This window comes from Seriola lalandi, unplaced genomic scaffold, assembly GCF_002814215.2.
Source record: "Seriola lalandi dorsalis isolate HSWRI2012SDOR001 ecotype SW California unplaced genomic scaffold, Sedor1 jcf7180002054773, whole genome shotgun sequence".
Classification (NCBI taxonomy): Eukaryota; Metazoa; Chordata; class Actinopteri; order Carangiformes; family Carangidae; genus Seriola; species Seriola lalandi.
In genome coordinates this window covers 40,372-58,374 of record NW_019525326.1, presented here as the reverse complement: position 1 = coordinate 58,374, position 18,003 = coordinate 40,372, and the positions used below count along the sequence as shown (strand labels likewise).

General features: G+C 41.8%; 1 protein-coding gene across 4 annotated transcripts in view; it reads left to right on the top strand.

Moving 5' to 3' along the window:
- Positions 1 to 166: 166 nt before the first annotated feature.
- Positions 167 to 18,003, top strand: part of osbpl1a (oxysterol binding protein-like 1A) — a 23,949-nt gene continuing 6,112 nt past the window's right edge. The window contains exons 1-20 of one of the 4 annotated variants that reach the window (XM_087179042.1): positions 167 to 483; positions 2,986 to 3,139; positions 3,215 to 3,300; positions 3,388 to 3,462; positions 3,615 to 3,726; positions 3,870 to 3,955; positions 4,867 to 5,011; positions 5,985 to 6,052; positions 6,136 to 6,180; positions 8,246 to 8,319; positions 8,501 to 8,564; positions 8,662 to 8,763; positions 10,045 to 10,167; positions 10,256 to 10,340; positions 10,587 to 10,693; positions 13,479 to 13,641; positions 15,269 to 15,455; positions 16,264 to 16,339; positions 17,594 to 17,728; positions 17,852 to 17,949. In XM_087179042.1, coding sequence (XP_087035168.1) covers positions 3,016 to 3,139; positions 3,215 to 3,300; positions 3,388 to 3,462; positions 3,615 to 3,726; positions 3,870 to 3,955; positions 4,867 to 5,011; positions 5,985 to 6,052; positions 6,136 to 6,180; positions 8,246 to 8,319; positions 8,501 to 8,564; positions 8,662 to 8,763; positions 10,045 to 10,167; positions 10,256 to 10,340; positions 10,587 to 10,693; positions 13,479 to 13,641; positions 15,269 to 15,455; positions 16,264 to 16,339; positions 17,594 to 17,728; positions 17,852 to 17,949 — 1,955 coding nt within the window. In that variant the 5' untranslated portion in view covers positions 167 to 483; positions 2,986 to 3,015. Of the gene's footprint in view, positions 484 to 2,979; positions 3,140 to 3,214; positions 3,301 to 3,387; positions 3,463 to 3,614; positions 3,727 to 3,869; positions 3,956 to 4,866; positions 5,012 to 5,984; positions 6,053 to 6,135; positions 6,181 to 8,245; positions 8,320 to 8,500; positions 8,565 to 8,661; positions 8,764 to 10,044; positions 10,168 to 10,255; positions 10,341 to 10,586; positions 10,694 to 13,478; positions 13,642 to 15,268; positions 15,456 to 16,263; positions 16,340 to 17,593; positions 17,729 to 17,851; positions 17,950 to 18,003 lie in introns of all 4 variants that reach the window. The other 3 variants (XM_087179041.1, XM_023425337.2, XM_023425338.2) reach the window with 3 other exon arrangements.

The window sequence follows — 18,003 nt, the reverse complement described above, 5'->3', positions numbered from 1 at the left end:
CGAAGCAGTTTCCTGTTTTTACGATTCTTCGTTAAAGCGCACGTGACGAGCAGCAGCGCGCGCGACTTTCTATTTTTATTCTAATGCTATTCTGCGTTTGAAATAACTTCCCGAGCTTTTATTTTGAAAGGCGCGAGCGATCTGCCCGGGTGACTTCCGTCGAGCGGAGATCAGCTGATGTCAGTGTAAACAGAAAACAGAGGAATGCGTGTGTGTGTGTGTGTGTGACACAGACAGCTGGATTCCGCCATCGGTTAGATCCGCGTCGAGACGGTAAATGAGGAGTGTGTGTGTGTCAGTGTGTGTGTGTGTGTGTGTGTGTGTGTGTGTGTGTGTGTGTGTGTGTGTGTGTGTGACGGTGTGATGTCGGTGCTGCAGTAGAGCAGCAGGAAACGGCTCAGAGGGGCTTAAATCATCACATGCAGCTTCACCGGGGGCCTGAGTGAGAGGACTTCACCTCACTGGACTGGACCAGCACAAACAGTAAGTGACTGACTGACTGTTTTTTTTACAGGCTGCTCATCATTAGGTAATATACTGACACAGCAGCCTGTCTGTGTCACCTGCTCACAGCTGCTGCAGACAAACACCTGGCTCCATTTGTCTGACTGAGAGGAAAATAGTGCTATAAAATATATACATTACATATGTAATGAGTTCATGTTTATTTGTGATTGTTCCACAGAATCTGGAAAAACAAATGTAAAATGATCATGTAGCACTTGTTTTAGTAGAAGGTCCTATACACTGTAAACATACATTACAGTGAAAACCATAATCCTAATCCTGTTTAAGTACAAGTACAAATACTCATTCTGCAAAGGAAAACACTGTGACTGATTTATTATATATCACATCTTAATTGTTAATGTTGATGTAAAAATGTGCAAGTAGCATTTTACTGTTGTATGTTTTTTATATGTATATGTGCATATGTTTATATATTTGGTGGTTCATTCCAGTGGTTCCCAATCAGGGTTCTGGGCCCCTCCCAGGGGTCACAAGACAAAACTGAGGGGCCATGATTAATGAGAGAGAAGAAGAAGAAAATTCAACACATTAGTTTGAATTGTTTTGGACTTTTTAACTTTTTCTTGTGTAAAACTTGATACTTGGAGATACAAGAGAACGTTTGCTCCAAATATTATAATTCATTATAATCATCAAAATAGTTGGCAATAATTTTCTGTCAGTTAAGTAATTAATCATTTCAGCCAAATGGCAAATACTGATGTCCATTTGTTAACAGCAAACAATATGAATCTGCCTTTATTCATTTTTTAGAGAAACATATCGCATTAAAAAGCATTTGTAAAGAAACACTTACATTCATTTATTAAAGATTAGAATCATTTTGCAGTTGGAAAATAAAACAGTCAGAACTCAAACACGAGTCAAATTAAACGACAGATTAAACACTTTGATAAATGAATAAAAACACAAGTGAAAAGAGAGTTTATATATTGACAGCAGACACTTGCAGGTGTTCTGCTGTGCAGTCGCAGTGTGTAGAGGGAGTGTCTGAACGTCTGTTACTCAGACTGAGCTGACAGTAGAAAGACAGGCTGAGTGACCGTTAGTGTCACCTGCTCCACAGTCCCAGGTAAACCTGTTTCAGAGCCAGCAGACGTTTTCTTCCCCGTGCTCTGCAGCCGTCACGGTGACGGCGTCTGAAGTGTGCTCGGTGCGGGTCATGAATCTTCCTCTCAGCCACATGACGGTTCATAACACTGCAGAAAGAAAGCGCTCTCCTCTCTGTCTGTGCAAACCAGTGTTGTGATCCAGAGCGTCATGTGGACTGAGGCGAAAGGACTGGTTTCCTTCCTGTAAGGCTGGTGACTGACACCTTTCGTAATAACTTTGATTTCCCTCTTCTCTTTTTCCTCAACTCCTGACACAAGAAACTCTTGTGACTTTTTCCTCATGTGTTCTGAAAAGGGAAGGACAATGAACAATCAAAGCTCAGGCGACTTCTCCACACTGAACATGACTGGACGGTTTTCAAAGGTGCAATCCACCGATTTTACACATCAAGTTCAGTCGACTCATCACAGCCAGCACTAAAACCATTGGTCGGCTGGCTGAGTGTTGGAGTTTCCCCATTGGTTGTTGTTCTTTCAAAATTGATAGTCACAGACTCAGAGTTGCCAACTTAGCGCACTGGTCGCTCGATTTAGAGACTTTTTTTTCTTTCTTTCTTTTTTAAATAAAATCCTGAGTTACAAATCCACCGACTTTTTGGACAAACTGTTAGAAGAGAGTCTCCAGAGAAGCAGAGCAGCAGTCTGTGACCCAGACGAGACTGTGTTCTGTCTGAGAGACAAAATATACAGAAAGATATTCTGTGAATCCAGCTGAAATCACAGCTCAGTCTTCGTCTTTCATTTATGCGTTTGGTGATTTTTGTCGGACGGCGTCGTGGTAAAAGTTTCTACAAGAGAAACAGAAAAACGTGAATGAGAACAGCTTCACTGTGAATTCATCTGTATTAAAATAATGTAAATGTGAGCACAAACAAATGAAAGCAGCTGACACTAGACTGAGCGCAGGATGTGGTGATGTCAGATGTTTACAGCGACTCCACCGCAGTTTCAACTACATCCTCACTTTCTCACAGCGACCATACGAGGCTCAGTCACGTACTAGGTTTTGACCTAGTCTTGTTTAGTAGTAGGAAACACTGGGTGTGGAGTTTAAAAGACAGGTCTTTTAGCAGGTAGGGAGGGTCTGGTGAAAGATGCTATTCAGTTGCATTGTGGGAAATAAAGCATTAAGGAGCTTGGACTAAGAGTCAGGATATCTTGGCCTCCGTTGCTTCAATTCTGACTGACTCTTATAAATCTGTCTCTTGGGTCCCAGCGTTATGGAAGTTGCTGGAGCGCCACTTTAAAGCAGCATAAATCTCCCGTAGCTGCTGGATTTCTTGTCAGAGACTCAGAAATGTGTCCTTCTGAGAGAATCTCTTTAATCACTGTTGAGTCACAGAAATAAAAAGCATTTCCTGTGCAGGGGTCCATGGAGGAGCTGGACCCAGAGGAGCAGTTCCTGCGCTGCGCCAGGAACGGAGATCTGCCTGGGATCCAGAAGCTCCTCATGTCCAAGATCAGAGAGGAGACACAGATCAACATCAACTGCAAAGGTACATGATCACCACATGGGAGTAATGTCTGCGTCACAGTCTGTTGGTGTAACGCAGCGTGTAACGTTTCCTCAGGTAAAAGTAAATCCAACCTGGGCTGGACGCCTCTTCACCTGGCCTGTTACTTTGGACACAGAGATGTGGTGGAGGAATTACTCAAGGTAGAGTGGAGGTTTTAAATCCTGCTCCACCATTCTCTAGGTGTTGCATGAGTGCAGGGGTAACGAGTGTGTTGTTGCGCTCTGCAGGCGGGGGCAGACGTCAATTTGCCCAATAACATCGGAGACACGGCGCTGCACAAAGCCGCCTTCACAGGAAGAAAGGTACCTGAACGCATCGTCACTTCTCCTTGCAGATTTTAAGTTTCCTTCTAATCTTTGCGTCTCTTTGTTGATAGTATGATTTTGTGCATGCATTTATTCATCCATTCAGTCAATCAATCAATCAATCAATCACTGAATCACGTATTGATCAGGAGGTTGTCATGCTGCTGCTGCACTATGATGCATGCGCTACTGTCATCAATGGGACAGCACAGATTCCCAAAGATGTCACTCAAAATGCAGAAGTCAGAAGCATGTTGGAAGGTGAGAGAGACGTGTCGTCACCTAAGAAATTTCATAAAAGCTTTTTTTATTGTTTATGTTGAATTTTAATATTCATACAATTTGTTTATATAAAGTGTAAATTCTGAAATAGCGCATTTTTCCTTGTTGGCCTCTGACGCCAGCGGCTGAAAGAACAGAGGAGAGGAAACTGGAGGAGAAACTTTTGGAAGCTGCACGAGAAGGAGACCTTCCAACTCTGAATCAGCTGGTTAGTGTCACGTGTATTTAAATCTCACATTTTGACCAATGAGAACGTGGAATGTCTGGAGCTTGTTTGGGTTTATTCCTGTAGTTAATGTGGTGCAGGAAAAGGAGCAGTGTTAAATTCACTTTACATTTATTTGTATCTGAAATGACAGTTACACGCTCAACTGTCTTCACATGTTCACAAGTCACGACAAGTCCAGGCGGCGACTACGCCCTCGTCAGTCACAACAACAGAATTGGCAATGAAAACCTCATTAATAAAAGCTCTGGAAAAAACTAAAATCACCTCCTCGTGGTTGTTTCCCTCCTCCACTCAGACCATCCCTGTTTATCCAGAGTCACATAAAATATTAAACATTTGTGTGAAATTTTGTCATAATTGATTAATGATTAATGCCTAAAAAGTGTTTTGTGAGGTCACACTGACCTTTGACCTTTGAGCTTTGACCATCAAAATCTAATCAGTTTGTCCTGGAGTCCAAGTGAATGTTAGATTTAAAGAAGTTCCCTCACGGCGTTACTGGGATATTGCGTTCACAAGGCCAAAACTGCTCTTTGTGAGGTCACTGTGACCTTGACCTTTGACCTTTGACCATGAGCTACAAAAATATAATCACTTCATTCATTCACTTCACTTCATTGAGTCGCAGTGAATGTTTGTGCCAAATTTGAAGAAGTTCTGTGAAGGCGTTACTGAGATATCACGTCCACGAGACTGGGATGTTCCCTGAGACAGAAAGGGACGCCTGTGGGAGTCAAGCTTTCCCGCCTTTAGTCACAGTGGGAGAAATTAAAGAGTTACGCTTCAGGTCCTACTGTCACGCCTTCATTTCTTAATTGCATGAGAGGAAACCCACAACACTTGTGTCCACACAGCCTGTCATCTGTTCTCGTCCCGTGTGTTCACTGTAGCTCAGCAGGAAGAAGCTTCCGGACATCAACTGCACAGACCTGCTGGGTAACACGCCGCTGCACTGTGCAGCCTATCGCGGCCAGAGGCAGTGCGCCCTGAAGCTGCTGCGGAGCGGAGCCCGCCCCAACATCAAGAACAAGAACAGTAAGACGCACCAGTCACAGCTGGAGTCAGACTGTCAGAGCGACGTGTTGCTGTGGAAACAATCCAGAATCTCTTTTATAGTTTAATATATGTTTTATGTAGAATATTTTCAGCTCTTTATCTTCCTGTGAAAACAGCACTTTCCTTTGGCACTACATTTTTTTCAACCGCTGAACCTACGGCGCGCACTATATCACGCCGCTTTCTGATTCACTCAGCTGACCTGCGGCTGCGGCGTAATACTTTACTGTGCTCCGTAGGTGCGTAGGAATACGGTGGTTCAGCGGTTGAGAAAATGTAGTCCTGCACGGCGGCCGTGGCGGTGACTGGCAGGATTTATAGTTTGGGGGCGGGGTTTAAAAATTTGAGAAATAATTTTCATTGGACACATATTAAGTATGTATTCATCCTCACTAGAAAATAGTCCCCAATAATTGCACTAATTACTCCTGTTTGAGAAATGTTAGGTGAATACTACAGTGACCAGCTGTTACAGGAAATCAGTTTAATCACTTTTGAAAATGAAACTATGATTTACAACTTAATTAAAGACAGAGAAACTGAGAGACAGACTGGTGATGTTGGTTTACATCTTTTCTTCTGCAAGAAAAATCTAAGAAAAACATAAAATAACACCAGGCTTATGTTTTCATAAACCATACGTCTTCACATTCCTCAAAGACCAAATCATTAGATTCCTGGTCTTGGTCTGAACTCATTTCACAAGGTCTGTCTCGAATTTTTTCTTCACTCAAACAAAAATAACACCTGACTGAGTGAGCGGCTTTCGTTTCTGCAGAAATGGCTTTTAACATTGAATTATTTTTGCCAAAACAAAACTGTTATTTCTTTGACTTTCTATCAGTGTTAATAACACCTAGACAGTACTTTCCTCACTGTGTGTGTGTGTGTGTGTGTGTGTGTGTGTGTGTGTGTGTGTGTGTGTGTGTGTGTGTGTGTCCATAACTCTCAGACCAGACAGTGTTTGACCTGGCCAGCGATACAGCAATGAAGCAGGTCCTTGAAGGCAGCGTTCATCGAGTGAGTCAGACAGTCGACTTCCTTTGATTCATTCTTTGATTTGTGTTTTTACTTTCTTCATGTCTCGTATCTTTACATTGCAGGGTATGACCCACCACGTCAAGAAGTTCGAGGGACTCCTGTGGAAGGTGAAGTCAGGGAGAACACAGTCCATCACACGACAGAACAGAGATATTATCTTTATATGTTGCATTTAGAGACGCTCCTTCAGGAAACTTCAGCAAACACACACACGTTGCGAGACGTTTCGTAACGTCTCATATCATCCACATGACCAGGTCACAGCACGAGTTTACAATCAGCAACTTTAGCATTAAAAAAACAGGTGAACTAAAATTTTGTCGAAGCTTCATACACTTGGTGTTTGCATTACAGAGCTACAGTAAATTAACTAGACAGTTTATCCACTGCTGCTCCTCTACATGTCAACAAATATTTAATTTAACAACACATTAAAGTCATCTTTACTGTGATTTTATTATAATTGTACAGTGAGAATATGGCTGAGGGCCTGTCAGTGTGTTTTTAATTAGGATTATAATTATCACATGAGACGCTGCACAACCTCCGTGTGAATGTCGTTTTAATTATTTAGTGTTTGTCAAAAGAATCAAGGATAAAACTCTGCCTGTCCCCAGGGGTTTAAATGCTTTTATTCTGAAAAATAACCTTAAAAAGAAACCAAATAGTGTCAAGAAAAGCTGGAAATGAGAAGATTGCAGCTACTGACATCCATTTATTATTATTTATCAGCTGTTGCCTCTGCACATACAACACCTCCACAGCACACACGCCACCCGCCACACATGAACTCTCTTCTGTGACATTCAGTCTGTGACACTGAGATGCTGCAAAATGTTACACACTGCAGGTAGTGTACGTTTTTGACGTGAGTCAGAAAAACACAGGTGTAACTAATAACCTTAAACAGCACCTAATGAATGCAGACATCAGCAGAGTCGTTAAGGACTTTTAGTCTAGTTTATTATATAATGGCTGAGTTTAATTTGGAAAAACTAAACTAGCAAAGACGGTAGTTTGTATTATTGTTAATCAGTGGCGGCTGGTTGACGCGAGCTGCTGGGACGCCACATCTGTCCAGTTATCTATCCACAGAAGAAAGGCTACTCAAACATGTTTCATTAATTAATTAATTAATTAATTATATATTGTAAAAATTATTATGAAAAGAAAATAATAATCATGCCATGTGCCTCGTAATCATGTCAGCATTTATTTAAGAAGTGGTACTTTACCTGAGCTGAGCATTGGCTAACATCACCTTTAGTTACATCCTGTTTTCTTTTCCTGCATCACTGAAGTTTTTAAGCACCAGCTGCCGATGTTGTCGACATGAACACAAATTTATTTATTTCATTATTTGTTCTGTTTGTGGCTGTAAACACAACACTGACATATTGACACATTTTAGCTGGTAAGGCTAACATGTTAGCAACAGTTACCAGGAGTCATGTTTCTGTCAAATTGGAAAATGTAAGTCCAATATTCATTCTCATTACAGCTGTTTTTAGTCTCCACCAACTCCTGATGGAAATGTTCAGCTGCTAAAAGCTCCACTGCGTTGACAGATAATTGCTAGCTTTGTCTCTTTGCTGGTGCTGGTGGCGTACACTCAGTTTTATGTGGTAAAATATTGATAATAGCAGCTTTAAGGACGCAAACCAACAATGAACTTCTTGTATCCTGATAGCAAAAATTGTTGCAGCTGAGAGACAATCCCTCATTACAATGAAAAACAACCACTGTAGTTCATTTTGATTCAGCTGCACTCTCACTGTCCTCATGCTGGAAATACTAGTACACCAAATGTGTAGTAATCCCAGTTGTAATTAGCACTTGGATTCTGTGTGAGTGCCATTTAAAATTCAGAAACAGGCAATTAGGGCGGCTTCCAGTAACCACAGAACTGAAACCCCTAAAATCTGACTTGATTTTCACTTCTTGCTGAGAAATCAGTGTGAGAACGAACCTCGACAAATCTCGCTCGTGTGTGTGTATCGGAGCTGTTTTGTATCTGCTTGTTTTGAGCATTAGCAAAGCCTGTCTAAATGGAGCATAAGGATCATGTGTTCTCTCACCATCAGCCACCATTCAAATAAAAAAAACACTGAACAGTAACAGAAATCACTGAGAATCAAACCGCTGGTTCTTCTCCTGTGTGTCTTCCTGCAGAGCTCCAGGTTCTTTGGCTGGCGTTCCTACTGGGTCGTCCTCCAGGATGGAGTTTTATCCTGGTACTCAAAACAGTAAGTGCCGTCTCTCACCTGGTCCTTGAAGCAGACATGTGGAAACACCCCCACTAAAGATAAATGGAAGTACTGCAGACTTTTGTCTGGGAGGGTGGTGGAGGTGATTTTATACCTCTGCAATATATTCCTACAAAATGAAAAGACCTCATCAAAACAGATCGTTCTCTTTCATATTAAGGTCGGATGCAGCTTCTAATGTCAGACGTCAAGGCTGTAAGTCCCTGACACACGCCCACTGCTTGGTAAGCCAACACTGACGGACTGCACTCAACTTCTTAAACCATTGTGTTGAATTTGTGTGTGTCAACTGTGTGTTCCTCTTGATGTTCTCATTCCCAGATCCGAGCCAAAGATTACTGCTTTTTTACCCTCAAGTGCTTCGATGACAGCGTGCATCACTTCAAGGTGTCGCCTAAAAACGACCCTGAGGCAACAAGGAAAGTGAGTTTCACTCCTGACTGTCTTTGACAAATTATTAACATTTCTTGTCTGTTTTTACTTGATACATTAATATATATTACCTGGTTAGTGACCATTGACTTCCTCGTTTTTACTGTGTCAGCTGCTCTGTGACGAAGCATTAAAGGAGCTGAAAAGATGTAGATGTAGCTGGATCTAATGTTAATGATTTATCAAAAACACTGTAAATCGTACTGACAAAAATTAGTCGTTTAGACATATCTGAACAAGCTGATTTTTACCATTAGCCGCAGAGCTAGATAGCTAGCCTGCTAATGCTAAATACAGAGCTCATGCTAAAGATTATTGACAAGGAGCACTACTATTATTTGTATCTCACAGCAGTGAAGAAAATAAAATTTTAATATGTAATCTGAGATAAGTTCAGTGTCTCGCTGCTGGTTGTTGAACATTTTAGCGCTTTGATGCTAACTCTACAATGCTGCCTAACTTGATTTAGATGTTTAAAACTTCAAGCTAAATTTGACCGTAATGTTTATCCAGGGGGAGAGTAAGATGAGAAAATTCATACTACTCTCATGTCTGTTCAGCCAACAGCCACTTAGTTTAGCTTAGCTTAGTTTAGCTTAGCTTAGTTTAGCTTAGTTTAGCATAACAACAGGAAACAGGCGGAAACTCTTTAGTCTTTACTCTTCAGTCTTCGTACGGATTAAACATAACTAACAAACAAACAAAAAACCTTTTAACTTGTCAATTCGTAAACTTTAGAGGTGAGAGAGCCAGGCTGTGTCCCCCTGTTTACTGTCTTTGTGCTAAGCTAAGCTAACAGGCTGCTGGCTAGCTTCATGTTTAATGGACCGATATGAGAGCAGTATCAATCTTCTCGTTTGACTTTTCTCTAAAACGCAAATAAGCATATTTCCCATAATAATACATAGCTAAACTGTTGTCAGTGCCAGTGTCAGATATATTTTATATCATAACTCCCTTTTAGTTGTTATTAATTTGTTTGATTTTTTTCCTCTTTTTTAAATCTTCGGCAGCTAGCTATAATTATAGTTACGTTATGTTATTGTATCATAACCTCAGTTGTCAGTATTAGGTTCTATCTGTAATCCACCTGATGTAGACAAGCCAATTACATGATTTTATATTCAATATTTAGAATAACTTCTTGTTGCCTGTTACTCAGACTAAATGTTTTGCTCTTCACCTCACCAAGGTCACAATCTGCTGATTAAACCACTAATGTGTTTTAGTTCTCATGACAAAGAAAGAGAAAAGTGGGTTGTGGTTTTGCAGGCGTGGCTGGAAGCACTGGAGGAGCACTCGGCCTACAGCACACACTACTGCTCCCAGGAGCAGGGCAGCGAGGAGGAGGAGGAGGAAGCGGTATCACTCGGGGAGTTAACAGACTCACTTCAGGTGACTGTAATAAAAAGATCAGTAATAAACGTGTCGTAACATAGCACAGCGTAATGAGCTGTAGTGCTTTCGTTGATCTGTAAATCAGGCAGCGGAGACCAGCCACAGGAAGCTGGAGAAGGAGGTGGCGGCTTTCCTGTCCATGTTGAAGAATGACAAGCTGCTGGCAGAAAGTAAAAGCTCTTATTTTATTGTCTATTAAGTTTTTTTCTTTTTTTAAACACACACTCTGACACATAAACACACACATGAAGTCTGTCATTACAGGTTTGCTGTGTTTGTCTGTAGCTTTTCTGAAAGCATGAAAACCTGAACTTCACATTTGCTTCAGTTTTGCTTCTTAAGTTGCAGAGACGACTTTTTCATTTCAGTCATTACTTTGTGCCAGTGGCCCCTCATCAGTGTGTTTGTCCCCTCAGGCTTTCCGTCCTCCGTGCTGCAGAAGATGGAAGAAATCTGTGAGTTGTCCACTGAGACCAGCTCCGGTCTCAGTGTCTGTCTCGGCCTCTTCTCCAGACAGGAAGGGGTGAGTGTCTTTGTTTGACGGCCTGTCAGGTTTCTGTCTGCTATACCACTGATGCTGCAATATTATTACATACAGTACCAGTTCCCCATTCATGGGAACGTGCGCTCAAACTTTAGACTAGCTCTAAAACTTTTGCTGCCGACCCAGTAAAATGAAGGTGAACTGGATTTTAGCGAAATCTGGATTTCATCTTTTTCAAGTGTAGCAATCTTCACGGCTCCGTAAGAAAATATGTGAGTGAACTGACCATTAAAAAAACAAATTGAGACTATAAATACTGTAATCAACAGGATCCTTACTGACTGCAACCTGCAGATATATAATCATGCTGTTTTTAAAGAAAACAAAACATGTTTCATAAGGAAGTGTCGGCTCACGTCGCACCTCCTCATGAAAGCAGCTCGGTGCAGTGCAGTGATTATAAACTGTCGGACGGGTTTTCTTTATGTGTGATTCAATGGATTTGATTAATGAAAGGTTCAGTGGGCAGATTACATCCCACCACTGACAAAAAAAGAGCTGTGAACATGGAGGAATTGCTGTATTATGAAATTTTACATTGTGATATTGACATAGGTGTGATACTGAACATTTTCTGGGAAATCTATTTAGAAAGTAGGAATGTCTGATCCAGCAATGAAATATCTGCCACATCAAGATGTTTCATTATATTGGTGCAAAAATCATAAAACCAAACTAAAAGTCTACAGTGAAAGCATCATGCTGCTAACATGCTAACAGTCACCATGCTAATACGATGATGTTTAGCAGGTATAATGTTTTAAAACAACCTTAGTTTAGCATGTTAGCATGCTAACAATTCATCACTAAAACATGAACGTCTGAACCAGATTTCATGAGAATCCTTCCAACAGCCGCATTTCACTTAAAACCGCAGCTGTCAACCTGCTGGTGGCGCTAGACGAAAAAACTGAGGATGACCAAACTCCGAGGGATTGATCCTCTGAGAACCATGAATGTTTGTCATCATGGAGGTCCATGTGATGGTTGTTGAGATATTTCAGTCTGTACCACTGAGTGTTTAACTCCTCCATGATCAGTCCTGCTCCTGTATTATATCATTATGTAGCTATCACAATATAAACACAGACACTAAATCTGACAGCAGATCTGTAAAGTCCCTCAGGACATCTTCATATAACCAGCACTAATGCTCAGCGCTGCGTCCACCCCGGGACTCAGTGATCTGTGCACGTGCGCGTGGACGTGAGCATGGAGATTGAAAAGAGATTGAAAATTGTCTGAATAACTGAATCTAAAGTAATGTGCGTTGATGATGATGTGAAATGTGCGGCGTGTATCAAAGAGGTTATATCTCATCACAATCCTAATGTGAGAGCGTCTTCTCTGAACCTGATTTCTATCTGGACGTCACATCAGAATGAGAATGAGACTGAGAAGCAGAGGAGCTGCTGCTTTTGATGCATCGCCATGTGTGAATGCGATGATGAATGCGCACTTGAGTTGTTGAATATGTAAATCGAGGCATGTTTACCTTCACGTGATAAAGCACAGAGTGAGGCTGTTTTTCCAGGCCATGCCGTGACGCCTGTCATTTCCTGCGTCTAAAACATGACATTTGCATATTAACGCAGACTAAGACCCTGACAGAACAGTTGGACGCCAAAGTCTGAATCCGTCTCAGTCATGATGTGCACATCAACTCATGTCTTCTCCTCCCACTCGCACAACACGGCGTCATCTCACGAACCAGAGAGCATGTCTCCATCTTTAAAGGAGACGGCGCCGCTGGTGTCAGAGAGGCTGCCAAAAACCATCTGACCTTTCTAACTTTAAAAGCCTGTCCAGCGCTTTCAGAGCTCACACCTGGGCCGGGCCTCGATCGCTCAGCTGTGCAGCCTTTTGAACCGTGATCTGCAGAAGCAGACGGGCGATAAAGGGCTCAGAACTCAGTGTGAAAAGGTCTGTGTTCACCAGGAACGACTCGAACATGTACAACATATCTACACTGTCTGAATGAAGCAGCGGGGCCTGTCCTCATTCGTTCCCCCCTGAGAGGAAAAGGCACTGAATCACTTCCAGCTCCTGCAGCGCTGCTTTGCACTTCAACACCTCCTGCGGGGGGGTCGAGCAGCAGGAACCTTCTCCTTAGAGCTCAGTACCGTGCAACAATGGCAAATGATCTGTGGTCTTTAAAACAGCACTTTCTCCCCACTTCACCTGACGTCCACCTGCTGGATTATAAATAACCATAAATTCTCCTTCTGTTGTGTCTGTGACAGTCCAGAGTGAAACACTCTTTAACTTTGTAGTTGAACAGGAAACAGTGAAGTGTTTTTCAGAAAGGTGCAGCTGCATCTTCTCGTCATCATCCCTCATGTCTCCTGTAAAATGGAGGTTTGGTGGATGGTTTATATCTGAGTCCGTTACCTGTCATTTGATCCGCCTCTCCTCCACGGGGAGTCATGTTCTCATCAGGCTATTTGAGACGGCGGCGTCACGGTAGCTGTTCACCAGTTCAGGTAAACATGGCTCCAGCTCCGTCTCTCTCCACGGGACTGGTAATGAGAGGACAGAGCAGAGGGGAGGGTCAGTCAGTCGACATGACCCGCTGCCATCACGGCCACTCACACACATTTACCTTCTGTTTGTAATGAGAGTGTGAATAAAACATTTGGGAGAATATTTATTTCTTCTCAAATGTGGAAGATACGATTCATGTTTCTATGGGTGATTAATCTCTGTCTCTTTGACTGTGTGTGTGTGTGTGTGTGTGTGTGTGTGTGTGTGTGTGTGAGCTCAGGTGCGCAGTCTGAAATTGGAGCAGGAGGTGGAGAAGAATAAGATCCTCTCGGAGGCGCTGCAGACTCTGGCCACAGAGCACCACGAACTTGAACAATCCGTCGTCAAGGGATCTTCGCCGCGCAGCGTCCTGAGCGAGGATGAGTTCCACGACGCCGTGTCTGGTGAGTTGACGAGTTCTCAAACGCGCCGAGGAGACGCAGGAGATCCTGTGAGCGCTCACACTCACCGCTCTGTCATTCACCTCTAGGACGCCGGAATACTTTTTCCTGCCGGTGAATGTCTCTGGTATGTTTGCCGCTCGTCAGGCGTGACGTAAGCTGCAGTTGCCTGGTTGTGTTGATGAATTCTTGTTTGTGGTATGAGGCGCCTGCATGGTGGAGTGACATTTAAAAAAGATGCTTGAGGATTTTTTCAGCAAGACCTTGCTGGAGTTTGCTCTTGTTTTTTTAGTTCTGTTTATTTAAACAAAAACTTTTCTCTAATGTGATACTGACGTGTTGACAGCGTGTGTAACCAGCAACACGCATGAAAGGAAGTGAACATGTCAAGACTGAAAGGAATATAGATCCATAGAGCTGCATGCGTGTTGCTGAGCACGATTGTGTTGCTCATGATTCTCCTGTGTGAATCATCATTAATTGATTTTGTTTGCGTTATTTAAACAGCAGCCCAGGATCAAATTAAACTGTGACCGTACAGACAAATACAAGTGTGATATATTTATACTTAAATGGAGAAACAGAACTAATGTACATTTTGAATATTAATAAAGCAGAAGTGAGAAAAATAATTATTTTTTGTTTAATTTTTCTGCTTTCATGAAAATGATGATGATTATTAAGTAACTCATTTGCATTTGAGCCCAATCGATAAGTGTTTGAGGGTGATACAGATATCAATACTCAAAACCAATTATAATGTATCAGCTGATATTCTGTTTTTGTTTTGTTTGTTTTTTTGTTTGTTTGTGTGGCGACAGTCAAAGGTCAAAGGTCAAGCTCCTGTGAAGTTTTTGACAAGATTATGGCAGACAAGCCAATTATTATTATCATGATGAAGTGATGACATTTTATATCCAAAAGGTCAAAGGTCGACTTCTCTGTGACATCATAATGTTCTGCAGAAACAGTCCAGGCTGTTATTTAACTCAGGAACAGAGACGGCGATTGTGAACATATTTATATTTACATGTGTTTATGATTCTGGTTGAGGATAAGAAACACTTTCATTTTTCATGTCTTATTGAGCTCATCAAACATTAAGGCTACAAACAACCCATAATGCAACACTCTATAGTAGACCGCGTTACTGATGTTGTGATGTGATTGTGTAGTCCACTTATTCAAACCTAATTTCCAGAGAAAACTTTTGTCTTGTTTTCAGCCAATGAGAATTCAGTTGTCAGCGCTCTCTGGTGGACAAACTGTGTAACGGAGACACTGCTTATTTTTGGCATTTCGACGCTGCAGTTTCTTGTTACTAATCTCATGTATTCACAGATACAGATATATTTATTTGCAGGAAGCAAAACCAGCCGACACTGTCTGTAACTGCTTTCATGCATGTGTTGACCCTGGTTTTACTATCAAACTATAAAAAATTGCAGCAGCTACTGGAATAAATCCTTTTAATTAAATTCCTCTCTTGAGTTTATGCTCCTTAACAGGTGATTTTTATCCAACCTGAGAGCTGTCTTCACTCTGAAACTGTCTGCGCTGCCTCTCCTTGTTCTCAGGAATCTTTAAAAACATTTCGTGACTCGTCTCTCTGTGTGTCGCTCTCCGTCAGAGTCGGACTCGGAGCTCTCCCTGAGCGGCTTTGAGACGGTGGCCAGCCATTCCTTTGAGGAGGACGAGGAGGAGGACGAAGGCTCTGTCATGCTAAGCAGCCCTTGCGGCAGCCCCACCAGCATGTTGCAGGAGGATCACCATGGCGACAAGGACGAGACTCAGCCCAATGGGATCACAAAGCACAGGTCAGTGGTGCCGAATGCCCCCGCGGTCTCCTAAATGGACCTCTGCCCCCCCAGTGCTTTTATCCTCCTCTCATCAAAAGATGAACAAACTCAACAAAACGCCGTCTCCTCGTATCACACTCTTATTGTTGGGTTTTTTTTTTCTTGCTGTAATAAATCTGTGTCAGGCTGTGTGATATTTCCCAAACTGTGGTTGTTCAGTGATTTTTCTGTCTTTTTTACATCGTCTCTCAGGTTTTTCCACTTCAAACTATGAATAATTTAGAGTCGGACGCAGCCCCGGTGAAGGCGGGAGAAAGAGTTGTGTTGAAAGAATGCAGCTCTGTGTTGGAGTTGTTAAATATTGATAAGGTCACAGTGTAATGCAATAATCAGTCTGTAGTATGATCCCATGTTGGCTCATCCCTAAAGCAGCGTTTGAGGGCATTTTGAATTTAATCATTATATGAATCATTCATGTTCTTTTCACCTGGTTCATATTTCATGTTCTTGTGATTCTAAATATATTCTCTAACTCTTTTACAACAGTTTGACCTGACACATAGATAAATGCTACTGATGGATGATTCCAAGTCTTTTGATATTGTCTCTCTGGGCTTCGCTCCAGTTCATCACACAATACATCAAAGGCTTTTATATTCACTTCAATTAGAAATGACACTTTGACAAAGCCATTAAACGTCTGGTATATTTGCTCCAATGAAAAATGTCTATTTATAGAGAAATTGCACAAATAGCACAAAGTCGATGCGTCATTCACTCCAGATAGAGGTAATACAAGTGTGTGTTAATGTGTGTGTTGTTTTAGGACCAGTTTACCTGCACCCATGTTTTCAAGAAACGACTTCAGCATCTGGAGTATCCTGAGGAACTGCATTGGAATGGTGAGAATAAAGATCTATGTTGTTTTTATTAGCCGTGCTAGCAGCACAGCTTCAGTCAGTCAGTCAGTCCCCAAAGCATGAGGGTCATAGTTTAGTTTTTAGTGAAATGTCTCAGCAGCTACTGGATGGATGACCATGAAATTAAACGAAAGAAACATTCATCTTCACCTGAATTAAAATTTTTCATCAAGAACAATAATCAGGTCAAACTTTTCATTTGTTCAATACTTTTGGTTGGTTTTGCGCCCAAGTGGACAAAAAAAAATTGTACAAATTATGTGTTGCAGCCTGTAGTATGTGTAGCATATGTAGTATGTGTAGCCTATAGCTTGTGTAACATGTGTAGCAGTGTGTAGCATATGTAGCATGTGTAGCATATATAGCAACTGTAGCATTGTGTAGCATGTGTAGCATCTATAGCCTATACAGCTTGTGTAGCATGTGTAGCCTATATAGCTTGTGTAGCATGTGTAGCCTATATAGCATGTGTAGCAGTGTGTAGCAATGTGTAGCATATATAGCTTGTGTAGCATATGTAGCATGTGTAGCATATATATCAACTGTAGCAGTGTGTAGCATGTGTAGTATATGTAGCATCTGTAGCCTATACAGCTTGTGTAGCTTGTGTAGCCTATATAGCATGTGTAGCAGTGTGTAGCAATGTGTAGCATATATAGCTTGTGTAGTATATGTAGCATCTGTAGCCTATACAGCTTGTGTAGCATATGTAGCATGAATAGCATGTGTAGTCTATATAGCATGTGTAGCAGTGTGTAGCATATGTAGCATGTGTAGCAGTCTGCAGTATGTGTAGCATATGTAGCATGTGTAGCAGTGTTTAGTATGTTTAGCATATATAGCTTGTGTAGTATGTGTAGCATGTGTAGAGTATTTGCTGTATAGGTTTCTGTGTTTCTGTGTTTTGCGATTGGGTGTTGAAAGAGTTCAGGCACCATAATCCTGACAGGAATGTCAGAAACCTGTTACACTCATTAATCTTACATCTGAAAATTATAATTTCTAAAACCATGTTTGTGTTTTTGTACCAGAGAAGAATCGAATAGATTCAACACAAAACTTACATACAGATGTTTTTGTCCAAACCGACACACAAATGAGGCACAGACGCTGTTACAGGACCTTTGAAGAACATTGAGCCTTTTCAACACTCAGCATGAATGTTAGACTTTCCAAGGATTACTGTGTGCATGTTGTGAAACATTGTCCTTCTGTTCTTCCCCATGTGTCTTTCAGGAACTCTCCAAGATTACAATGCCGGTCATTTTTAACGAGCCGCTCAGCTTCCTGCAGCGTCTGACAGAGTACATGGAGCACACGTACCTCATACACCAGGCCAACGCCTCGTCAGACTCTATTGAGAGGATGAAGGTAGTTCCTGAACACATCATGTGCAAATGCTTTCAACTGCATCAAATATAACTGGATTTTAACTGTATTATTCCTTCAGCTGTGGAGTTCAGTGCATATGACTGTGTGTGATTGTGTGTTCAGTGTGTGGCTGCGTTCGCCGTGTCAGCTGTGGCCTCCCAGTGGGAGCGCACAGGTAAACCCTTCAACCCGCTGCTGGGAGAAACGTATGAGCTGGTCAGGTAAGTGAAATACATACTGATTATATATTAAAGTTACCAGACACACAACACAGC